Here is a 25,967-nt window from a genome sequence, read left to right on the forward strand (position 1 = left end):
TCAAAGTTTAAAAATTGCTGGGCAAAAGGATAGACTTAATAGTTAGATGGTTAAAAGTATGTAAATTCGAAAGTTTGAGGCCATTTAGGTTTTCTGTGTTGTTTGTGTCCCAAACCCACAAATTCAATGTCTTACTACATGCTAACAACGATGTTTAATATTAGTCTCAACGACATATAGTCACCTAATTTGGAGTTAATTATACTTTGATTTGCTTTATTTTATGCCTGAAAAGAGTTGTCTCTTCGTTGGTGGCACTGCTTTTGAATAATACTTGGATCCAACGTTGAGAACTGTAAAAGAAAGGTCAATACTCAAACATGGAAACCTGGTGGTGGCTCATCTTCATATTCACCATTCTTCTCTGCATCCTAACCACCCTTAAATCCCTCTTCAATTTCACCATTACCAATCCCAGAACCAATACTACCAAGAACAACCTCCCTCTCCCACCAGGACCCTCAACTTTAAAAGTCTTCAAAATTCTCCTGATATCCATATGGCATCGACTGACTGTTTTCGACTTGGAACCAAAACTCAGAAACACAAAATACAAGTATGGCCCTCTCTTCATCTTTGGATCGAAATCAAAGCCAACAATATTCATTGTCAGCCATGGTTTAGCCCATTTAGCTCTCATCCGAAAGGGTGCAATCTTCTCCGACCGCCCAAGTTCTCAAAATACCCCAATGCTGCAAATCTTCGATAGCAACGCCCATAGAATCAGCACTGCCCCCTATGGTGCTACCTGGCGGCTCCTTCGCCACAATCTTGCTTTAGAAATCCTTCATCCTTCCTGTATCAAGTCTTACTCTAGAGTGCGACGTTGGGTGCTTAGCTTACTCTGCAGGCGCTTTCTTGACGAGTTTCAGCGGCCAACAGATGTAGTGGATCATTTCCGTTATGCTATGTTTTCCCTGTTAGTGTTCATGTGCTTTGGGGACAAGCTTTCGGAGGAGAAAATCAGTGAAATTGAGGCTGTTCAGCGTAGATGGTTGTTAAGTCTTGGGAGAATGAGCATCTTCATCCTCTGGCCTAAACTTGGGAGGATCTTGATGGGGAAGAAATGGAAAGAGCTTCTCCAAGTAAGAAAAGATCAAGAAAACACATTTATACCACTTATTCAAGCTCGAATCAAGATGAAAAGTCAAGGGAAATCCAACAACGACGAGGAGCTGGTGGCATATGTTGACTCCTTAATCGATTTGCAACTTCCAGAAGAGAAAAGGAAGCTAAATGATCAAGAAATCGTTAGTCTTTGTGGAGAGTTTCTGAACACTGGCACTGATTCCACAGCCACAGCATTGCAATGGATCATGGCTAATTTGGTGAAGTATCCCGCAATTCAGGACAAGCTTTACGAAGAGATAATAGGGGTGGTTGGATTGCCAGAGCCATTAGGAACATCCCCAATCAAATGTAGCTCTGAAAATAGCCAAGAAAATGACTTTGATGTGCTCAGGGGAGTCGTGAATGAAGATGATTTGGAGAAAATGCCTTATTTGAAAGCTGTAGTGCTAGAAGGGCTGAGGAGGCATCCACCAGTGCACTTTCTTCTGCCTCATTCTGTGACAGAGGATGTGGGATTGTATGGCTATTTGATTCCCAAAAATGCTACTGTGAATGTAATGGTGGCTGACATGGGTTGGGATCCAAGCATGTGGGAGGATCCTTTGGAGTTCAAGCCTGAGAGATTTTTGGCCAGCAATCATGTAAATCCTTCTGTTAATCATTACCTTGGTAACCATCAATGGTTTGATTTAACAGGGAACAAAGAGATAAAGATGATGCCATTTGGTGCTGGGAGAAGGATGTGTCCAGGCTACGGTTTGGCATTACTGCACTTGGAATACTTTGTAGCCAATTTTGTTTGGAACTTTGAATGGAAAGCTATAGATGAAGTTGGAGTTGATCTATCAGAGAAACAAGAGTTCACCGTTGTGATGAGGAATCCACTTCTTGCTCGCATCAAGGATGTGCTTTCTTCCCTTTCAATATTTTCTTGGGTAAAATACCAAAAAAACTCCCTATGATTTGCCAAATATGCAATTTAACTCCTTTTGGTTTGAAAACCTACACTATAGCTTCCTATGGTTTCGACTAAACTGAAAATTGAATAAAAAGCATCCAATCTAACGGTTGTATGTGAATTATCAATATTATCCGTACTATACGTAAAATACTTTCCATTCAGTTTTCAATTTAGTCGAAACCATGGGAAGTTATAGTACAGTTTTTCAAACTAGAGGGAGTTAAATTGAACATTGAGAAACCACATGGAGTTCATTTATACAAAGGCAATATTAACATTTTATGTACAATCGTTAGATTGGATACTTTCCGTTCAATTTTCAATTTAATTAAAACCACAAAGAGTTATAATGTAGGTTTCTAAACCAAAAAGAGTTAAATTGCACATTTGAAAAATTACAAGGAATTTTTTTGATATTTTACCCTATTTTCTTTTACAAAACTTACTATATTTACAACAATTAACTGTTTATTAGCGCACAACCAACTACAGTAATTAGTGTTGTTAAAAAGGGAAGAAATGAAAAAAAAAAAAAGCAATGTCAATAAACTTATTCAATCTAAAACTATTTTTTTTTTATACAAAAATACAAAATAAAAAGTAAAACGGTTAGTAATTATGTGGTACTGAGATTGTAGTAGGATGGTGGAAGCTATATATGTAGGGGTGGCAATCACATCGAGTGATAGCAGGTTGGGTTGAGATCCAAGCATCTTTAATAACACATCAATTCGTACACAACCTGAAAAATTAAATGGAACAACCTTCTTGACCCAAACACAACCTGCTAATTTCGTGGCTTATTCAACTCCGGCCTGAATAACTAATTTGCTTAACTTTCCTTTTTCTTATTTTGGGCTTTTCACCATGGTAATTTGGTGGACTTTTCTATGATGAAGTTTTCATAAAAATATAGGAAATTGCAGCCCAATCCTAGATTCTGTATATTTTAATTATACTAATTTTTTTGGTTTTCCTTTTTTGTATAAGAAAAATCATGAACAAAAACAAAATTGCAACACTTTCACAAATAAATCTCTTGTTTTCACATCAAATTCATGATTTGCGTTCTCATAATACTAATTGATAGTCTTGGTTAGTTTTTTTTTTAATTTACTTTATGCCCTCAATTTATTTATTAAATTATAAAAATACACATTAAATGGGTCAAATGGATCAAAAACTCGTGATTGACTTGATTTGGACCAGTTTGCTTGGCAGGTAGTTCGAATCTGACCTGATTTTGATCCGTACCCGTGAAGAGTAAATCCATACCCGTTAATTTTATATTAGATTCGAATCGTGTTTTCAAGTCGTGTCTAGAATTGCCACCCCTGGCATAAGTGTTGATTAGGGGTAGGTGAAATAAACTTGTAAAGTTTGAGAGCGCAAACATTTTGGAGCTTCTAAATTTAGAATTTTGCAAAGTTTTTCGAAAATGCTGTGGATTTTTGTTGCTTGGCATGCGATATTATAATTGTTGCTACGAAATCATTAATGGTCAGATTCTAATTAACCCTGTTTCTGGTCATGAATTATTTGCACATTGATGTAAGGATTTTGGCAAGGTGCCCAAAAAAATAAAAGGATTTTGGCAAGGTTTTTATGGTCTTTCTTTACAATAAGTATAAGCTTAATATTCTTTTGGAAGTGACTGTTTGTTAATAGCGTTAGCAATTTTTCGTGTAGAAATGTTAATTGCACTTCTTTTTTATTAATCGCACTCTTTGTAGAATTTTTATCATATAATTTTTATTTATTAGGCTATATCATAAACTAAATAATAAAATAAAATTAACAAAAAAGGGAAGTGTAATTCATATATCCCTTTTACGGGCCGTTACCCCACTTTCCTCCGCAAGCAGTTCCTCATTTCTTCTCATTTTCTCCTTTTCGTGCCCCGCGGTCGGACTTGCCGGCGAGTGACATGCACACTTCAGGAAAGAGGAATTTTATAGGCAATAAATCAACATAGTAGTGAGTTTATTTTTCAAAATTTTAAAAGGATTCACATAAAAGAAGCAATCGTAAAACACAATATTACTAAACGATAGATACAAATATGATAATTTCTAAAATCAATCAGGTGTGTTATCCTTCGATCTATTTCTGTTGCTTAGTTATAATATCGCTTAGTATAGAATTTTTCATTTTAAAATACCTACTAAAACAAGTTCAATTTTGGAACCCACTTTGGATTTTGCATCCACCTTCACAGTTTCCCCTTTCAAGTTTCAAATCAAACCCAGGTTTGGCCAAAAATGATAGCAAGCATTTAATGGCTGAGATTTAAAAACTTGAGTTTAAAACAATCGGTGACTTGCTACAAATTATTAACGGTTGAGATATAAAAACTTACTACAAATTATCCGTAAGGGTATCCATAATGGAATCTTCTCTAAAGAATGTAATCCATATGTCATATCATCGCTGTATTATCCCCTCTTTCGTTATATTATATCTTGGTATAGATTACACTCTACAGAATATAATAGCATGGACACACTTCAAATCACATATTTACTTCAATAATTCACAATATGCATCCAACAAATAAATAAATTTATTTCGTAAATAATGATTTCATTATTTTTGGACAATAAGTTATTAACTTTAGAAAAAAAATTTACTTCCCGAATTTTTTTTGTTTCTGAAAATAATTTATAAACAAATACCCAACACTTAAAACGTAAAAATATCATAATCATCAAATGAGACTCACAACCAGGTTTTTTTCTTCTTGGATGTCTATTCTGCGGGTAATGGCCTCCATCATAATTATTACAATCCTATTATGGGAGAAGATATAATTATTGGGTGTAATAAAGAATATTACACCCTTCATTACATTCCATTGTGGATGCCCGGACACCAATTCCTAGAGATTGAAAAAAAAACTATTCAAACCAACTTATATAAATCAAATGGAATATTTTGGAAAATGGATTACATAAAAAATTGGTCAAATGCACAAATTGTTCATCTAAAATTGTGAGTTCTGATTCCATTAGTAGCTTTTTAATTTTGACATATTACCCAATATTTTATAACTTAATCCGAACTGCTCGATCGAATTGATTGAATAGTGGACCAGATTGTTTTCTGAGATGAGCTAAGGCTCAAGTCTTGATGAGTAACAAAACCATACTAGATTTACTAAAACCAAAATAAATTTGTTTAATTGGAGAGGAAACTTTTCACCAGACCCCTAAATTATTCACTTTACATGGTTTTGACCCCTCAACTATAAATTGTTGCAAATAAACCCTTGGACAAAAAAAATGCTTAGTTTAAGGACTTCCATCAATTTTGGGCCTTAACTGTTACGGAATTAGGGGCAAAACTAATCAAATAGAGAAACCAACCCACGATTTGATTAAAAACCAAATATATTAAGCCAATTAATAACATGGAGTTTAATGTTTCTTCCTATTCTTTCATCTTCTATCTTCTCTAACCCTAATTTGATGAAATAATAAGTCAATGAGGCCCTTTAGGCTATTTTCGAGGTTGATTTTTTTTTGTTTGGTCCGTTTTACCCCTAATTCTATTATCTCTAACAGCCAAAATTGACGGAAGTCCCTAGACTAAACTCTTTTTTTTTTTGGTTCAAGGTTTTATTTATGACAATTTATAGTTGAGAGGCCAAAATAGTACAAAGACAATAGTTTAGACGTTGTCCGAATAGTTTCCTCTTAGTTGGACCGTTGAATCATCGATTCCGAATAGTTCTAAATTCTAGGGTTGGGCAAAATATCTGCTGATAGGAAAACCCATAGGATTTGATTCAATCACTCCCAAAAATAGGGAATCTGATCTGCATTATTTGAGCCGATCAAAAGGGGATCGGATACCCGTTTATATGCAAAAAGGGTTAGGATCAGAGGATTAAAATCCCACGGGTACTCAACTCGCCCCCACATACATACATACATATATATAATTATATACGTATAAAAAATATTATATTTAGAACTAACTAAGCAATTTTATTGAGCAAATTACACTCCAAATATGAGATCCTAAAATTTGTTTACAAGATTCATTGATAGATGTTATGATCTTATTTTTTATAAAAAAAAATTAATTGATGTAGAATATATATAAAAAAAAAGCGCAAGGCAATGCTTATAACAATTTTTATTAGTTTTGTATTCTTTTTTTCTTTTTTCTTTTGTATTCTCTTGCAAGTTTGTTTCTCGGCATGAGATTTGTTTTTGACAAAAATCTATATTGAATCTTAGATAAATCTGTAAAATATAAAATTAAATTAGTATAAATTATTTTTAAAAAAAAATAAATGAGGAGAGAAGCGAGGGGGGTACCAGCAAATCCGACCTTCTTCCACCGGGCATCCAATCATGGAATACTCATTCATATGCAAGGCAACTAAGAGCAAGAAAACAGTTTATCCGCAATATGCGGGTCAAACCAGCCAAATGCTCGACGGCCGGGTATCCGACCGTACCGAACCTTACTAAATTCTAATTAAACCACCCCAGATGTACTTTTCTTCATTAAAAGAGAAAAAAAAAAATACTGGCCCACTCCAATATCATCTGACATTTGGGCAGGCGCCTGCTGTCTTCTACATTTTTCTAACCTTTTGCTATGAGATCCTTATACTTACTTTTGAGTTTAAAAACTACCCCATTTTTGTTTAACATTAGTTTTTATCATTTTACCTTTTAAAATTACAGTTTAACTCTCAATTATTTAAAATTTTCAAAGTTTTTGAATAAATTTCATATTTTTTTACCCAGTGAACCATTTTTAAGCTATCTATAACTATAGCTTAATTTTTAGACAACTTTGCATTTTTTATTCATGAATTCACAAGTATTATATATTTATATCATTAAAATTTCATGTTTATCAAAGCTAAATCCATTTCTATTTTATCTTTTTCTTTCGTATCACTCATATTTGCTGCAATGTAATTTTCTTCTTGATTTTAATATCTTGTGATTGTAAATATATATTTACTTAATTTATTATGTTTCAACTTCTAATTATTTTCTTCAATTTATGAACCAAAGTGTACTAACGCTGTCCAGAGAGTGTTGAGTTAGATGATAAAATAAGAGGGATTGTAAATTCAAAACTTCCTACTTAAAAACAATAATGAAAAAAAAATGTCATTCATTGATCAACCAAGTATAAGATTCACGCAACTCATTTTAGTAGTAGGTGACTACGTGTAGTATATATGATAATACAAATAATATATTAACTATTAATGACATATTGATGACATCACAAGTCAACAACAACTCATCACGGTTAGTCTAATGGTTGAACTAGTAACTCTTGATCCATTAACGTTTTCGATTCATTGAGCAGGTTGGGTTTTAAAACCTTAATAGTAACCATTAAAACTGCCCATTATTGACAATGAACAGGAATGAAAAAAAATAAAGAAAGAAGGATGGAACAAGGAGCGAGAGTCGCTGGGGAGGGGGACGGCTTGATGAGAAAAGGGGAGGAAGCTGTGGTTGGCCTTCGGAAGTGGTAGGCAACTGCTTTGGCTTGTAGCAGTGGCACTGTCATTTGCTGGGAATTTTTTACCACTGCAACTGCAAGATGTTTTATGCCACGCCAAAATTTAACAATGTTAGCAATTGGTGCCAACTAATATCACACCAAAATTCAGGCTGGCATTTATGGTGGCATTGTAACACTGCCTCGGCCAATTACGGTAAGCATGAACATTATTGAATCGTGGTAATTCTACAGCAGTCAAAGATTGCTGTCTACTTACCCCAAAAAGCCAAAAAAACAAAAAGATTGCTGACTTTATTCTTGCGAAATAACAGAATGGCATTGATGATCAACTAACCGTATTACAAGACTGGTTGTGTGACACATAAATGTAGCAAGGCCAATATAGCCATCTCGGGACAAACATTGATGATCAATGGGCATGTATGTACCTAAAAAATTTGATCAATAATAACCTCGAGAAGCTGAAATTGTAACTGGATATGACCTGATCCAAACTGTTCAAATTTCTATTTACTTTCTCTGTCCCATATATTTTGTCATGTTTGGGAATATGTACTTTTTATGCATAATATACTCCATCAAAAAGTTTTTTCTTTTGTTTCATTTTTATCCTTAATCATGTGCTGGTCAAAGTAAAAGATAAAAAGCAATCTTATCACATTTGTCTTTACGTATCATTAATGAAAGGCATAAGAGAAATTTCAGAGTATAAAATAGTTTGAAATGTCAAATATTTTGGGATAGCCAAAAAAGAAATGTACGACACTTTCAATGGAACGGAGGGAGTAGTTTTTATTATAAAAAGACGGGAGATCAACTAACTTCTGAATCAAATCCGGCGGTAATTAACATGGGCTAATAAATTTGATACAGAAAAGTTGGTGAGAGCAATTCTACATATTGAAGCCAGTTTGCAGGCTTAGACGAGTGGGGTGTTTTCACCAAATTATTAGGATGGAGTACTCCTTCGGGGTCATCCTGATCATCTTCACTGTAGCCCTTTGCATCTCCATATTCTTCAAATTTCTCTTCAATTTCACCTCTGATAATCACAAGAACAAGAGAAAAAAGCTTCCTCCCCCACCAGAACCATCCCCTTTTTTAATTGTACTGAAAAATATACTGACATTCCTATTGCAATATCAAAAGAATGCATGTTTTAATCTTGAAACTGTACTCCAGGACCTTAAGAAAAAACATGGTCCAATATTCCTTGTGAGGATTTTAGGTGCTAGATCACACATAGTCATTTGTAGCCACTCCTTAGCCCGCCAAGCTCTTGTCGAGAAGAGTACCATCTTTTCCAATCGTCCAACACCAAATCGACCCAAATTACACAAAATCATAAGCAGTAGCAACGGCACCACATGGCACCTCCTTCGTCGCAACCTCAGCTCAGAAATGTTCGGTGCATCCTGCATGAGGGCCTACTCTGATACTCGGCTACACGTCCTTGGCAATCTGGTTGAAAAACTCGTTAGCCAATCAAACCAGCCCATCAATGTGATGGAAAATCTGAGGTTTTCCGTGTTTAGTTTGCTTGTAATTATGTGTTTTGGTGATCACAAGCTCGACGAGGACAAAGTTAAAGAATTCGAGAGTGTGCAACTTCTACTGTTGGTTAGACATGCATGGCTAAATTTGTTCGACTTCTGGCGCGGACTCAGGAAAATATTGTTCGGCAAGCAATTGGAAGAGTTCAACCGAGCTCGGAGAGATCAAGAAAACATGTTTTTACCACTTATTAGAGCTCGAAGAATGGCCAAACAAGGACCAAATGAAGATGACCAAGATCAACCTCGGGCATATGTGGATACTTTGTTTGATCTTCAACTGCCTGATGAGAAGAGGGCTTTCACTGATAAGGAAATAGTGAGCCTATGCGGAGAGTTCCTGAATGCGGGCACTGATACTATTGCCGCAGCATTGGAGTGGATCATGGCCAACTTAGTGAAAAATCCTGAGATTCAAGACAAGCTCTATCAAGAGATAGCAGGAGTTGTTGGAGAGCCGCCACAACTTCTGAAACCATCCTCATTGGTCAATGCTGGAGTGGTGAAAGAGAAAGATTTGGAGAAGATGCCCTACTTAAAAGCAACAATTTTAGAAGGTTTAAGGCGTCATCCTCCGGGGCACTTTGTTTTACCCCATTGGGTGACAGAAGATGTTGAGTTAGACAACTACACAATCCCAAAAAATGCTTCCGTGAATTTCATGCTAGCTGAAATCAGTCGGGACCCGATGGTATGGGAAAACCCTATGGAATTCCAGCCAGAGAGGTTCTTGTCAACCAGCTTTGCTGCTGCCCATGATAACGAGCTTGATAGCCCTCAAATGTTGGACATGATCAAGGGGAATAGAGAAATGAAGATGATGCCATTTGGAGCTGGAAGAAGAATGTGTCCAGGCTCCAAGTTTTCACTGCATCATTTGGAGTACTTTGTGGCCAATTTGGTTTGGTACTTTAACTGGAAAGCTGTTGATGGGATTGGTGTCGATCTATCAGAGAAGCATACTTTCACTGTTGTCATGAAGAATCCACTCCGGGCTCATATCTTTCCCAGAGCTAAATCAGTTTGATCTGCATCGATCTTTGCTTGTACACGCCATGCATTGTCTTGTTCTAAAGTTTCGCATTTCTCTCATTATTTCTCGTTTGCATCATTAAACTATAGTATCACCTTGTTCTTTGAAATTGCTCTTATAAAAGGGATTTACCACAATAGTATCAACTTGTTTGTGCTATGATCCAGCTTGTGTAATAACACAAGTTATTTGAAAATGATGCAGTAGCGGAAGCGTAGGAAATGAAGGGATTTCACAAGCACCCTCTCAACCAGAATCGTTACTCGAACGAGACGCAGCCATGAATCATAAACTCATGAAAATGAGAGAAAACTCTCACAATTGATAAACAGCAACCAACAATATATTTATTTTGGAGGAAAAAGTCTTGTATTGTCTAGTTACAAAAGTCCTAACTACGTCAATTTATAGGTTACAATAAGTCCTATTTTAAAAAGGAAACAAACACCACTAAAACCCTAATAAACAATGCTACGTTATTTGGCTGGGATGACCTCTGACGATGTTTGGTCATATGTTGAGTTCAATAATCACCATCCATCTTAGTAGCTCTGCAAGCCAAATAGGAACCAGAATGTGGCAGGCCATATGACGAGTACCATGCCGAGTGCCCGACTCGACTTGAATCAGCTCCATTCCTGTTAACCTTTCCTCTATCGACACCACACCAAGAACAGTAATAAAGATTAAAGCAAATAAACTACAACTAAGAATACTACTAAAATACTACGACTAGCTACCAACTTTATTTACATCTAATTAACTCTTGGGTAGCCCTAACGATATGGAACAATGGATTGAAGAACTAAGGGTTCCTTAAACCGTATCAGAAAACCTACCACCAATATTAAGGAAGGGTACAATAAAGGAAGAAGAATCATACAAATGAAAAGATACAAAAAAAAATGTACAGTCTCAATCAATTAAACCTACGTCGAAAACTATTATCATTATTAAGATGATAACAAAGTAAAAGGAATTATTCCAAAAATCCCAAAACAGAAAAGAAACGTAACAAGAAAGGACTCAGTATGTACATGGAGGATTCCCTAGCTAATTGAACACTCTGTGTGCGATGTCTTTTTTGGTGCTGCTTGGTGCATTCCATATCCTCTGTACAGACAAATTTTCTTCACGTGGAGCTATTAAATGTACAAATTTTGAAAGAAAATGGCTGCTCAAACTTGATGACCATAATGGGCTCCATGCATTTGCATTCCATTCAGATTACGTGCCCACATGATTCGTGCAGAAAAATGCATGTATCTCGAATTTTGGCAAGAATGGCAAGGGTGAGAATTTTTCATAGTTCACAATAATTTGACATGCACAGTACTATCATTGATTGAAATGTACTGTATGCGGAGCAAATTTTCGTCAAAAATCTCAGCAGATGACAGAGGCAGGTATCTTCTAACGGTTCGTTTTATTATGCATTGAGCTGTCATGAAATGGACTAGGAGAGTGGAGTGCAGTTCAGCAATCAAATTGAATTGCTATTTTTAGGATCGTTTGTAGCAAAATATGATGTAGCAATTTGACGTAGGTTAAGTAAAATGATAATTAAAAAATGTGTTCGTAGAAAATGTAAAACATTTTTTTGACAGAAAATCACAATCCAAATAAGGCCTTATAAGTTGTCTAATCTTTTCTCGTGCTTCGTTCCCTGCTGGTTTGTGTATATCCATAACCATAGCTATTTACTTTGTATAATAGTTGAGATGATCTGCGATGAGCTTTTACGCATAGGCTGTTTGATAATTTTTATTATCCTATTTTATTTTATTTATCTCAGTAATTTTTTCACAGACCAAAGAAAATCAAAAAATAGCTAGAGATTTGTTTTCCTTTTCAAACTATTTATGAAAGATAATGGTGTTTAGAATAAATTCTGGTTTGGACCTTTAAAGATAGATGCACTTTCATTTTAGGTCTTAATATAAACTTCACTTTCGAGCATTATGCTTTCTTAAAATATGAAATTCATCTCACTTATTTTTAATCCATCCTATTTAGTCTTTAAACATCATATTTGAATACGTTATCCCCTTAAGTATGGATTTCATCTTATTTTAATCCTTAAATTTTGAGCATCACTTCATTCGTCTAATATTTCGTTAATTAATTTTGACAACATACATCCTTGTCAGCCTGTGTGTTAAGGGTGTGCAATTAATTGCCCCCCTCAACCTGGCAAATTTTAAGAAATAAATTGTGTCAATTTTAGAAAATTCCTTTTCCCCTTATTATTGCCATCCCTCAATTTTATAAAAAAAAAATATTCTTTTCTTTTTAATATTGCCCCTATGTTATGAAAAATCCTTATCTCCCTTAACATTACCTTCCTAAACAACCAACCAACCAACCAATTTCTTTGAGACGTGTCTCCTATGATACAATATTGTTTTAGAGCTCTTAAAGCACAAAATATTATTGCTTCTTAGACAAGAAATAACTTTACAACCAATTAAAAAAGCTCATAATGCAAGCATGATCTTAAATCAAATTTATCTTTGCATGCATAATAATGACATCATCTTAAATCTCCAATACTGCACTAGCCATATATTCTACCTCAACCGCTGCTCGTCGCTCATACCATCTGTTTTTTTTTTTTTTTTTTTGTGGGTATTTTACGAATCATAGTCTAGTTTTTTATTTGAAGAAGTTCCAATTTGGTTGAAACTGGATTAAGGTTATACTCTTGGCGTCAGCAATGCAAATCAAAATGAGTTACATAGTTCTGACATTTGCAAGTTCACACGAGTAAGAAGTTGAAACCTTCCAGATCAGGCAGGGAAAACGGGGCGGGGGACACAGGGAAAGGGTGAGAAATAGGAAGGAGAAGGGGACAAAAGGAGGAGTTGGCCATAGCGGTGTCGATGCGGACTTCGAGCCGGTGATGGTGGCAGCGTTGCCGCGCGAGCCGGTGTGCTCGTCACCTCGTTGTCTTCATCATATTGTTCTCCATGTTTTGAGTTTAATTTTGATTATCTTTTTAACCAAAACAAAATTTATGTTTGTGTTTTAATTGTGTATGATGCGCTGGAACCTGCCAATCTGGGACTTCGGGTATGGACGGTCAGTAGTCTTGCCACATGTAATTAGGAAGAGATGGGACTTAATTTCTCGGTGTAACTCCGCTGCTTAAGTGAGTAAGAGCACAAAGCAAAATGAAAGTAAATAGTCAAAAGAAATACAACCTGTTCCATTTTGGTAGTTTTAGTTTTTTTTTTTCACACAGTTTAAGAAAAAGTAGTTAACTTTGTTGGAACAATAAATTTAAATTGCTATTTTTCTAAATTACCCTTACATTAAATAGAGTATAATTTTATATTAATTATTTATGAAAACTTGAATTGATGATCAAGAAAGAATCAATCCTCATTTTACATTATTATTTCACATTTTCTCTTGAAAGAATAACAAAGCTGGCTTTTCATATATCAATATGTTTTGAAAAATCTAAATGTATTAAATGGGGTAATTTAACAATCTATATTAAATAAAGTAGTTTATACTAATAACAGCATACATTGAATAAGGACATTTTAGATAAATTAAAATATAACTACATTTTTCAATTGGAAAGTAGACTACAATTTGGGACAGACGAAAAAGGAAAATTGACTATTAAAGTGGGACGGAGGAAGTAAAGAATAGTAGTGTGTGTTTCTTAGGAGTTGTGAGGAGTATTTATATTAGGGATAATTGCAGAAACCTCCCCTGAGATTTCTGACACGTGCACTGACTTCTCTTGTGGTTTGAAAAATTGCACTGACCTCCCCTAAACTTACTAATCCTTTGCAAATTCAGTCCAAACGATTAAAATATTGTTTTAGGGAGTGAAATTAGAATTTTGTACCAGATTTGCCCTTTGTGCTACATGTCCAATGAATGACAAAGTACTACAAATCAATTAACAATTAATAAACTTTAAGGGATATAGTTTATGAGCAAATACACATTACCCATTTAAAGTACCGGCTCTTTATGGATATTTTATTTTCAAACATTTAATTTATGATAAATATATCAATGTTTGTAAGTAAAATTCAACAAGTATTACAGTAATATTCTTCCAAAAAGGAAATCGGTAGGTTATCTATTTAATATAAATTAAATGTTTAAAAAAAAAAAGAAATGGCCCATAAAGTATTAATTCTTTATGGCTTTCATCCATTAGATAAGTAAAGTATTGGTTCTTTATGAGCATTTTATTCCAAATCATTTAATTTATGTTAAATACATAAATATTTGTAAGTAAAAGTGCAAAAGTGTTACATTAATATTTTTACGAAAGGAAAAATGGTAGGTTTTGTATTTAACAAAAATTAAATATTTGAGAGTAAATACAAATCTTTGTACTCTCAAATATTTAATTTTTGTTAAATACAAAACCTAGCGATTTTCCTTCTGAAAAAATATTAATGTAACACCTTACTTTTTTATGTAAGAGAGAGGAAGGGGAGCAAACCCTAACATCACATCTTGGGAATAATCGGTGTTATTAGAGAAAGTAACATTATCAAAAGGAATAATGAACAGTGCATGTTTTTGCGAGTTGTGAGGACGATTTATACTAATAGGTAAGAGAGGAGAAGGGGGACCAAACCTGACATCACAGTTTGGGATAATTAATGGTGTCAGGGCTGATACAAATTGTCAGTAAGGGGGACCCGACGCCTAATAGAGGGCCACATCACGGAATCTTCCCAAGGCGACGCTCTTGATAATAGCTGCTCCATAGCAACAGGGAAATTCGCAGGTCAAAAAGAGGGCAACCAGTTGTAACGTAGCAAGGCGGGTCGGCGACAGGGCACCCACAAATTGCATGTTAACATGCAGCTAATTCTCTCGATATCTTTGGTCCATGACAAGCACCGGCTTGGTACTGAATCAGCCACTCCTCTACAACTACACATTTCGCCTAACATGATCCTCCATAAGTTTAAATGAGAATTCTCCAATGGAACTGCAGCAAGAAGTTGAAAGTTGAAATCTTAATTTCAACATCAAAAATTTATTCTAACCCATAGTTTTTTTTTTTTTTTTTTTGGCCTCACACCCTTTTGTGAAGAATGTCTGAATCATAGCTACAACTAGGGCTGCAAACGAATCGCGAGCGGCTCGAGTCAAGCTCGAGTCGAGCTCGATATTAATCGAACTCAAGTTGAGCTCGAGTCAAACTCAAGCTCGAACTCGAGATCAGAATATTAAGCTCGTTAGCTCGCGAGCTTGAGTATATGTATATATATATATATTTTTTTTATTTTTATTTAATAATAAAATTACGTATATTATATATATTTTTTTTTATTTTTTATTTTCATAGTAAAATTACGTATATATCCTTAATATTTTATTATTTATTAAAAAAAATATTATTTTATTTATTTTTTAAAAAATAAAATAATTATTTTTTATTTTTTTCGAGCTCTTGATTCGAGTCGGGCTCGAGCTTGAAAATTGCCGGCTCGTCGAGCTCGAGTTTGGTAAAATTTAGTCGAGACTCGGCTCGATAAGCTCAAAACTCGACTCGACTCGGCTCGTTTGCAGCCCTAGCTACAACAGAGATAATATTGTTGTCATTACATTCAAAGATGCATAAGATATGCTCAATAGCAATTTCAGTTTCACGAAATAACTACCAGCTAAACTATCTCAAGTTTAAATTGTTAAAAAAAACGCTCACACAAATAGTCCCAAAACTATAATTTAACCTCTAATGAGAAAGATGAGTTGAGTGGTACGATGAAAAAAAATATAAATGAGAGATCCGAATTCAATATCTCCCACTTATCAAAAATAAAAAAAAAAATTAACCAAAAACTCTCTTTGGGATTGGGACCCGTGCTGCTTCAAGTTTTTGATATCTGGGACATCATGGGCGGCAGGGAAATAAAGATGATGATATTAATTGTGAAAGCTATTGATGTAGGTGGTGTTGGGCTACTATATTAATTGTATTGGGCTCCTAATACTTGAAATGTTTAAGGAGACAATAATAATAATACTATAATAAGGAAAGTGGAACCATACCACGGATGATGGAGTGGTATAAAGTTATAAACAACACAAACATTCTTTGCATGTAGTATATTTTGTGTTGTACTTTATAGAAAAATTAGATTATTAGAACCTGGTAGGGAAATCTCAATTTTATATTATCCAACCATCGCAAATCAAAGTTTATTAGCAATAAGAGTTGTGAAAAAAATCATTTTAAGATCCTTATGTATTAATTTGATGGTGGCAGGAAAAGCCATCCATCCAGTTTAATTGTATTTATCTCGAATATTAATTACCTTTTTATATGTTATGCACTTGTCATCATTTGTAGTAGGTTTGCAAACGAATCAAACCGTTCACGAGCGGATCGAGTCGAGTTCGATCTGGCCAAATCGAACTTGAGTTCAAAAAAATTAAACTCGTTAGTTTGCGAGCTCGAGTATATATATATATATTTTTTTTATTTTTTTTATTTTAATAGTAAAATTACATATATATTCCTAATATTTTATTATTTATTAAGAAAAAAATATTATTTTATTTATTTTTTGCAAAATAAAATAATAATTTTTTTGTTTTTTTGAGCTCGAGCTCGAGCTTTATTTGTGGCAGTTCTTCGAGCTCGAGTTTGATAAAATTAAGTCAAGGTTCAGTACGATTAGGTCAAAACTCGACTCAATTCGATTCGTTTGCAGTCCTAATTTGTAGTTAGCATCTTGTTAATCTGTGTTATTGTCAAGGTATTGGAGTGCTGCATGCACAATCTTTTTTATGACAATTTGGATGCTTTCTTCTTCCCAGCCCCTAGTGGCTAATTTCTCTAAATATTGTCAAAACAAAAAAAAAAAAAGGCATCGCAAAAATGAGGGAAGTAGGGAGAGTTTTCTGGTTATAGCAACGGAATTTTTTTTCCTTTTTTATAAACATGCCAACCAAATTGCTAGTAGTTTGAGTGTTGATTTGCATGGCTAATACCCAAACAATAGAACCTTTAGGCCCTGTTGGACAATAAAGGAAAGAGGGCGTGATTTCTTGAAAATCCTAATTTTTTTTCTTTATTTGGTCAACAGAGGAAAAATAGTAGGGAAAATGAAAATGATTCTTAATATAACAGAGTACTTCCTTGAAGACCAACAATCATCCAATATCAACGTAGGGATGTTAACGAATCTAGTCCATTTTCCTAGACTCCGAACGGAGAGTAGGTTTCTTATTCGCATCTAACCTAAATCCATTTTATCTGTAATATAAAATGAATTTATATATTTCAGCCCGTTTTGGACTCAAATCCAATTAATATAAATAATTTCATAAAAAATTATATATGAGCATCTACATATTCATTAAAATATGTTACTAAACCTCTTGTTTTATACACACCAAAAAAAAAAAGATTTTCTATATATCAAATAGTTGTTAGAATTGTCTCATTGTATTGTTAATATTGTGTTGATAAATTTTATGTAAGAATAGAAATTTTAAATTTATTGGAAAATAATTTTATTAAATTAATTTCAAAATTCAGATACATTCGACCCAAATTTGAATCCGATCAGACCTAGTATGAAACCTATCTGTATCCGAATCCGGATCCAGATCCGGATTTGGATCATTTTATTGTATATTACATCTAGGTCTAAAATTACCAGTTCTTCCCAGATCCAATCCATTAATTGTTACCCCTATATTGGATGTTAAACGAAAATCCATTCTCATCAAAACTACCTGATTAGAATTTGTTCAAATTGAAACCAGACTATGAATCCCATGTTAAAAGCACATCGCTCTGATCAGCTCAGTTTTTAGTTAATAGCTATGGTTTTGCACAAATTCAATAGCACAGTGAAAGTAAAACACTCAAAGGAAATACACCTAGTCCCTGTAGAAAACAAAGCTAAGCACAAAAGGCACCAACAATTCCCAATGGCACATTTCCAGGCAGACCTCCAATGGACGGGAGCTGCTTCTGCTCAGTTCAACTATAGAATAGTCTGAAGTTAGCGAAGAGACAAAATACAGTGATGAAGGTAACAAATCAGAAACGGAACAAACGCACCGAAGTTCTTGGATCACGAGTAAAAAAGCTTATATCAGCAAGAATCAATGTACTTAACGAGAACAAAATACCAAATACTGCAACAGGGCACCAGTTACCACATAAGCAAGTACAAAGGAAAGTACAATATCTTAAGAGGCCTCTGGAGCAGGTTGGGTTAATCCAGACTTGACTAGCAATTTATTAAGTGCTTCTGGTGAGTAGACCTGGTACTTGACTTTTCCATCCACGCTGAATACCTCTGCAAGCTCAAGCTTCTCTGAAGTGAGACTAGTGCTATCCATAGTCTTACTGAGCACCTTAAGTGCAAGTTGAACTGCCTCCTCTCTAGTGATATCATCCTTGTAGTCCTGCTTCAGCATCGATTGTGCTGCCTGGTTGTTCGCTCCGATTGCTGCTGCTTTCCAACCACCATAATTTCCACTTGGGTCACTCATGTAGAGCTGGAAACCATAGTTTTTATCCCAGCCTGCAAACAGAAACGAAACACCAAATGGACGGAGACCACCAAATTGTGTGTACCCCTGCTTGGTGTCACATAGAGACTGAACCAACTGTTCCACAGGCATTGGTTCTTGGTAAGCGTAAGTATAGCGCTGAGCTTGAACCCTGGCCGTGTTAATTAGGATGTTGGCATCAGACATTATTCCAGCCACAGCACATGCTACGTGGTCATCAATCTTGTACATCTTTTCAGTGGATGTTGATGTTTGAAGAAGCTTTGATGTGACTTTCTTTTCACCTACCAGCACAACCCCATCTTTAGACAAGATTCCAATTGCACTACCCGCATTTCCAATGGCTTCCATTGCATACTCGACCTGATAGAGACGACCTTCTGGGGAGAAGATAGTTGTGCGGCTATCATACCTTCGTGACATTTTTTTTCTCTATAGTAAACACGTAAGATAGTGAGCACAAAAGGAAAGTGTAATTTACAAATCCAAATAATACTTTTGCGCAAGCCACTTAAAAATCAACAAGCATAAAGCAAACTAAAAGTAGTAATAGCAAAGATCAAAATCAATTAAACACTTCGGTGGAATATTTTAGTCTCTATCGCTCAGCCAGGAATCATGCTACAGACTGAGAAACATGTGGTGATGTTTCTACAACATACAAAGATTAATAACTAAAACTTTGGTTGCATTTTGTTTGTACTTTTGGGTAAGATCAACATTCCTAGATCGCCAAATAAATAAAAAAAGGCATAAATATGTTTTGAGAAAAATAAATATTGAATACGATCAAAATGCTAGGAGCACTGGAATATAAACCCAATTACTCTATCCTCAAATGGTTCTCTAAGACAATTTGATTTTGTTATGGAAAATATTTTGGTGCTCCAAAAGGTGCATATGGATCTATATGTTCAGTTCAAAGCATTTTCCCGAACATGACACCTATGTGTACACAAGCACTAATGTACTTGTTCCCCAAAGGAACACTGAAAAGAATCATGCGGTGGACTTCCAAATAGATTTTCAGGATTATGAATAATCTTCTAAAGCTTCTAAGGTTGCTAGTCCTCTTTTACTGTATTTTTCTGGATCTCCAACATTCTATTGATTCCAACATCCATAGCATGATAAATATGGCATACAGCTGACTTCCAACACAACGTAGGGTGATGGGTAGACAACCAGGCCACTAACTGTTATTAGCTATTTCTATTTCTGACGTTCTCCCACCAGTGCACAATTTCAAATGGAATCCAAAAGCAATAAAATCACTTGGAGCACCCAAAACCAGTTGCCTTCTTTATTGGGTTTCAGTTGGTGATCCAAAAAAGATGTACAAGAGCACAGGCAACCTTTAGATCCAACGGAGAAGTCACTAAATTAATTGATCACCATCATCTCATTTACTGGGTCTCAAATTAATCCAAAGAATAGATTTTGTCCCAGAAGACTTTAGTTTTGGAGGACTGAACCTTAGTTCCCCTTTTGCTCCAAATCAAATGACTAAACAAGCTAACCAATCAATATGCCCATAAGAATGACCACAAGACCACCACCAAAGGATGAACAAAGTTCAATTACTAAATTGGCAAACGATAAAGATCTCAAGAACGACAACAATATTTCGTGAAAAATTCATAGAATGTTTTAGCAATTGACCCTAAAAGAAGTGGATACAACTAACAAAATGAGCTCAATGAACATAATGAGCTCCAAAACCAAGTCTTTCTACACCAAAAAATATTCTCATGCTTCTGAAGTAGAAAAGTTTCTACACAGGAAAGCATTCTCCCCTGCAACCTCAAACAAGGAACTTCAACAATACCTAATTATGTCAACACTAATCTTCAAAAACCTTAATAATATGTTAACATTGAGCAAAATATTCAATTTAATATCTAAATTAAATAAAATAACCTTGGAGTTCCTGAATTAGCTAATTTTAGTAGAACATCTCCCCTTTAACTTCTTCTTTTCCCTTTTTTATCTTTTTTTTTCCTTTTGTATCTTTAGGAAAGATAGAAACCCAATCAGGGCCAATGTGGATTCTTGTCACATTCATAAACCCTTCTAAACCAACAAAACCAACCCACAACTTCGACAACCCAAAAAAAACGCTGAAAATCAATCTATTCAACAAAAAAAATCCCAAAAAATTGTAGAATTTACCTGGTGAAGATTAGGGCCAAAACTGAAAAAGGGACTTGCTTGCCGGGATTTACTGTCAGCCTGCAAACGATCAAACCAACGAATCAATCAATTTTCCTGTTAAACTCCAAGAAATAAATCAACAAAGATCCCAGTAAAAATTGAAGCTTTTCTCGCCGGAATCTGTAAAATTCCGGGATTACCAAGAAGACCCAGTTGACGGCCGACTTAGAAGAGACCGACGAGACAGCAAATACTAGAAACCAATAAGTAATCTGCGAGTATATGTATATTAGCAGTCGTAAATATACCTGAACGGAGATCGGGGAGTTGAAGAACGGAGTAGGTGCCTAGCTTTGGGTTGGGATGGGGTTTATAATATCTAATGCTATTTTCTCTTCAGCTGTCTTTCGGCCCAAGCCAAGGCAATATGCTTCAATTATTTCCAGTTTTATATTTTTTTATTTATTTACTAAAAAAAATTAAATTTAAAATATGTTTGCTATTTTATTCAGACCCTTCACCGCCCTTTTATTTTTCACTTTCCAATGGAAATTTGAAATTTATTTTATGTCCACTTTTTCTTTGTTGTAGTTTGCTTCAATTGAAATTCTTGATAATAAAGACTGATTTTAAAACTTTTGGCATTATTGGCAAGTTCTTTTTTTTTTTTTTTGATCATTTTTTGCTCGTTATTTTGGTTGAATAGATGTGTGTTATATCAATTATTTTATTTCCATCACAATTACAATTTCCAATCATTTTTTAATGATCATAACACTAGGGTTGCATACGAGTCGAGTTACTCCTGAGCCGATCACGAGCAGTTTGAGTCAAAACTCGACTCGAGTTCGGTCAACACCGATCTCCAGTTGAGTTCGAGCTGACGAAATCGAGTTCAAGATCAAAGATATTGAGGTCATTAGTTCGCGAGTCGACTCGATTTTATCTATATTTTTTATTTTCTTATTTTAATAGTGAAATTACACACACACACATATATTCCTAATATTTTATTATTTGTTAAGAAAAATTACTATTTTGTTCATTTTAAAAATAAAATATTTTTTTTTAATTCGAGCTCGACTCGAATTTCAGATCAAGCTTGAGTTTGAATTTTATATTGAGAGCTCGTCGAGCTCAAGTTCAAGTTCAAGTTCAAGTTTTGGTAAATTTAAGTCGAGACTCGATTCGATTAGATCAAAACTTGACTCAATTTAATTCGTTTGCAGGCCTAATCCCAACAATCTATTTATCTCATATATATATATATCACATCACAAAAAGTGCTATAGTAATTATTTTAAATAATATTTCAAAAAATCTACCATCCAAACACATAAGAGTCTCGTGTAATTAGTAAGTAGCTTCTACTAATTTATTTCTGCAAGCCATGGATCTTATCACTATGAAGTTATGAATCTTATCATCTTTTTCAATGACACTCCAAACCCAGCTTGCATGTCTATGTTATATATATGACTAAAGTTGGGATTTTTATTTTAAATTTTTACAAGGTTATTCTTGCATTCTATTCTTTAAACTTCTAAAATTTCTCGGGTGCTAAAATCAGAAAAAAAGAAATGCTTGCCAAATTGTGATTGAGCACACAATTGATTGTAAAGATTCTTATTTTCATGTCAACAAAGAAAAGATCATTTTCATTACCAAAGATGGATCCATGGATTCCTTCTACTATAGATGAGTTGAAGGTAAATTTTGGCGGTGCAATATTTATGGACTTGCAGGCAGCTGGAGTAGGGTTGGTTACAATACAAGGGACCACAAAGGCGAATTCATGCTTGGGATTTTGCGGCCCGACGTAGCAGATATAATGACAGCTGCAGAAGGTATTGGTCTGGCTTCCAGATTTCAGCAGAAAACATTTTAATTTGCTGAAGGAATCCGAGGGAGATGATTCTGACATTGGAAATTTGATTAATGATGCCAACCAAACATCTTCAAGTCAAGAAAGATTCGATGGATTGATAGGGATGCTAATCAAGTGGCTGCTTATTGTTTGGAACATGAAATGATATTATGACCTGAAAAGGGAATTGAAAAACATTAAAGGAAAGGAAGATCCTATATTTCTCCCTGCACCCTTTCTTTCTTCTGTGTATTACAACAAGGTTTGCCATTGAAGCGAATATAATTTAACCAAACTGGTAATCAGACTGAGCAAAAAGGGGTACAATTTATTAGCAACTCAATCGTTCAGAATTAGTAAGCCACTCCTGTGTAGCAACCAAGTCAGGAAGAACTGTAGCACCGGATTTCCGCCAATTCTCAGCATCAGGTGTCTTGAATCTATCTAATAGCAGCGCATGCATTCCCGCACTCTTTGCAGGTAAGTAGTCCTTACGCATGCTGTCTCCAATATGGAGAGCCTCTTCCGGTGGGATGTTTCCAGCCTTTTCCAAGGCAATCTCATATATCCTCGGATCTGGCTTCTCCGCACCTACAAGACCAGAGAATACACCGAAATCCCACTCTGATCCCTGAAACCAATATATTGTTTGAAAATGGTTCATAATTCAGTAATGAGTATCAGAGCTCAGAAGGCTTGATCAATAAAGATTGTAAGCTTTTTACGAGACCTAATAGGAAATACCTGATTCAGGCCCAATGCAGGAAGGATTACATCCTGATACCGGTACTCCGCATTGCTAACAAGCCCAACTTTAAGCCCCTTTTTTCGAAGCCATCTAAGGAAAGGTTGAGAATCTGGAAAGATACTGTAAGGTGCAGAGGAACCAAATGAAGCATAGATGCGCTTAAAGATTCTCTCAAATGTCTCCTCGTCATAGTCATATCCAGCCTGCAGACAACAGATTATCTAGTTTACAAGAACAATCATGCCTATTCACATAATAATTATTAGAATCGTGTTTCCAGATCCAGCCGCTAAAAATTTGTTTTCTATTCAGCCACCTTGTGCCAAATGTAGCAGTCTGAAAAACAAAGTGAAGTATTCAGCTGTGTTGATCATGTTATTCACTTATTCTCCATGGCAAAGTGAGCATACATGTATTGTCTTATTTGAAAACACTGCGAAAAAAGAAACCTATACGTGACAGTAGTCATAACTACACAATCCATGCTCCTGCATATCGTTATACCTTAACAAAAGAGTCTCTCACACAACTCTTCCACCAAACTATGTTTGGGATTTTTTCTGCAAATCCAAAACATGGATGTTTCTTTGCCATGTCAGTATATGCAAGCTTAAAGCCCTCATGAACTCGTTTGTAGTCAGGACATGGCAAACCAACAGCTTTAGCTGCCATGCAGTAGTAATCACCAAGATCGCCCTTATATGCTATCAGTGTACCAGTAACATCAAGTGTGACACAGCGCAACTTTGCTAGCGTAGACATTGTATAGAGGACTGAATCACAGGTCTGTGCTTTCGTAATTCAGAGCTTTACTTCAGAAGTTTTGTATCTAATTTTATCAGAATTCAGCGGGATAATGAAGCTATCGCTTGAACTGCACATTAACAGCTTCCTGGACACATCAAAAACCTGCATCAGAGAATGAGATTGAGCTATTGATTCAGCCAGCCCATATGAGATTCATTACATTTCACTTCCACTGACCTGTTGCTATATATATCTTAAAATTGTTTTATTAGTAAGTTCTTGCAAAATGTTTCACCAGAAACTTAAAATGATTGATCTCTAACCAATTATTTTCATCAGTTTGTCAAGCGGGTAAACCAAAAACTGGGACCTACAAACTAGAGCACCAAAATTGTCCTGTTCAAGAAGTTATATCCAATAACTTGAACCAGTGCACAACGCTATATACTGAGAATTCAGGCTTAAGGCACTATAGGAAGGAAAAGGCAGCAGGGGAGACAAATATGTGCAAGTTACTCTGAAAACTAAGAACATGAAATCCTTGCAGACTTAGATAGGATCTAGGGATTTGTAAAAGTTTGGAACATCCATCAATTGAAATTGCAGACTTAGATTGTTGTAGGCGTTTATCACTTTTAAAACTTTGTACACCTAAACTTTTGCTCTACAGCTTCGCATTTGGGCTTTCCCAATTGTAGGTGGTATCGCTTAGATAGATACCCTTCTTGTTATTGTTTCTACATCAAAACAAACACCAAAAACCATTTACATCAACGCACCACGTTTCAGAGATGACTTGAAATAAGAGCTAAATGACACATACTCTACATACATCAACCTAACCCCAGACAGAATTGTATTTATAAGAAGAAAGGACTAAGTCTAAAAAATAATATTATATGCAATTTATTTGAGACATAATGCAGCAGAAGTAGCCCCATTTTTAATACCTAAAAATATTCAAACGACACAAAATGGAACACTGAAACTACAAAATCGCATTTTAAGCTTCTGCCTGCAGAAATAAAACACAATTAACCAGAAACAATCAGCTTTTTTTTTTGTCCCTCAAAGACATCAACTCATCTTTAATCCCAATCAATTAACCGCTCCCTAGTGAAACAAGGGGGAAAAGAAATCAACTTTGGAGGTTGATATAATCATCCCAATTTCCAAGTAAAATCCAAACCTGGACAAACACAAGGACAAAATCCCAGATTTTTACTTTCATTTCTTTCCTTGACAAAACAAATTCCACGCTAAAATGAATAAAAAACCATACAAGCGGCAGCAGAAAGATTAAAGACTCTTGAGAAACCCAAGATAAAAGAAGTACCAACCCAAAGCAAAAATCTTTGACTTCATTGAACTAAATCACCCAACACCTCCAAGAAATGCAGTCACTTCAATAGAAAATTCTACCTTGAATTAGCTCAAATTTTTATACATTCCACAACCAAACAGCATTGGGAAAGATCAAATTTTTTCTCAGACCCATTTGAGAATAAAGGGATTAAAAGCATACCCAGATGAGAATAAGCCGAAAGGAGTCTTGGTTGCTTCACAAAATTGCCATGATTCGATTTGAGTCAGCAACTTGGAGAAGGAGGAGTATCTCCTTTAAAATGCTGATTTTGGTAAACACATAGCCAAAACTGCTTTAAAAAATTTATCTTTTCTTCCTTCCCACGTGCTGTATTTAGTACCCTTTTCTTTTTGTTCTGGATTTTGCAGCTACTTATAACTAAGGTGGGAAACTTTTTTGCCTTTGGGGTCCCCATAGTTTGCTTAAATGTTTTGGA

The 25,967-nt window shown here is 35.1% G+C and overlaps 4 protein-coding genes across 6 annotated transcripts; 2 read left to right on the top strand and 2 right to left on the bottom strand.

The window, feature by feature from the left end:
- Nucleotides 1–309: 309 nt before the first annotated feature.
- On the top strand, nucleotides 310–2,159 carry LOC140014834 (cytochrome P450 89A2-like). The gene has a single exon (XM_072066354.1). It carries the CDS (start codon nucleotides 321–323, stop codon nucleotides 2,031–2,033), a length of 1,713 nt encoding a protein of 570 aa, XP_071922455.1. The 5' UTR covers nucleotides 310–320; the 3' UTR covers nucleotides 2,034–2,159.
- Nucleotides 2,160–8,411: 6,252 nt separating this feature from the next.
- LOC140014472 (cytochrome P450 89A2-like) lies at nucleotides 8,412–10,282 on the top strand. Its single transcript, XM_072065354.1, has one exon. The coding sequence runs from the start codon at nucleotides 8,492–8,494 to the stop codon at nucleotides 10,115–10,117; it is 1,626 nt and encodes a 541-aa protein (XP_071921455.1). The 5' UTR covers nucleotides 8,412–8,491; the 3' UTR covers nucleotides 10,118–10,282.
- A 7,897-nt stretch (nucleotides 10,283–18,179) lies between these two features.
- On the bottom strand, nucleotides 18,180–21,249 carry LOC140014756 (proteasome subunit alpha type-4). The gene is made up of 3 exons (XM_072066015.1): nucleotides 21,112–21,249; nucleotides 20,822–20,881; nucleotides 18,180–19,081 (listed from the first exon to the last, which is right to left on the bottom strand). Exon 3 carries the CDS (start codon nucleotides 19,070–19,072, stop codon nucleotides 18,323–18,325), a length of 750 nt encoding a protein of 249 aa, XP_071922116.1. The 5' UTR covers nucleotides 19,073–19,081; nucleotides 20,822–20,881; nucleotides 21,112–21,249; the 3' UTR covers nucleotides 18,180–18,322.
- Nucleotides 21,250–22,857: 1,608 nt separating this feature from the next.
- Nucleotides 22,858–25,890, bottom strand: LOC140014759 (uncharacterized). 3 transcript variants are annotated; one of them, XM_072066054.1, is made up of 5 exons: nucleotides 25,691–25,890; nucleotides 25,506–25,568; nucleotides 23,923–24,327; nucleotides 23,415–23,621; nucleotides 22,858–23,301 (listed from the first exon to the last, which is right to left on the bottom strand). In XM_072066054.1, the coding sequence occupies exons 3-5, from the start codon at nucleotides 24,178–24,180 to the stop codon at nucleotides 23,002–23,004; spliced, it is 765 nt and encodes a 254-aa protein (XP_071922155.1). In that variant the 5' UTR covers nucleotides 24,181–24,327; nucleotides 25,506–25,568; nucleotides 25,691–25,890; the 3' UTR covers nucleotides 22,858–23,001. The 3 variants fall into 3 exon arrangements, with proteins under 3 accessions (XP_071922155.1, XP_071922156.1, XP_071922154.1); XM_072066055.1 differs by lacking the exon at nucleotides 25,506–25,568 and having other exon boundaries at nucleotides 23,923–24,310; XM_072066053.1 differs by lacking the exon at nucleotides 25,506–25,568.
- Nucleotides 25,891–25,967: the final 77 nt, after the last annotated feature.

The sequence above is a fragment of the Coffea arabica genome, chromosome 9e, assembly GCF_036785885.1.
Source record: "Coffea arabica cultivar ET-39 chromosome 9e, Coffea Arabica ET-39 HiFi, whole genome shotgun sequence".
NCBI classification, from domain to species: domain Eukaryota; kingdom Viridiplantae; phylum Streptophyta; class Magnoliopsida; order Gentianales; family Rubiaceae; genus Coffea; species Coffea arabica.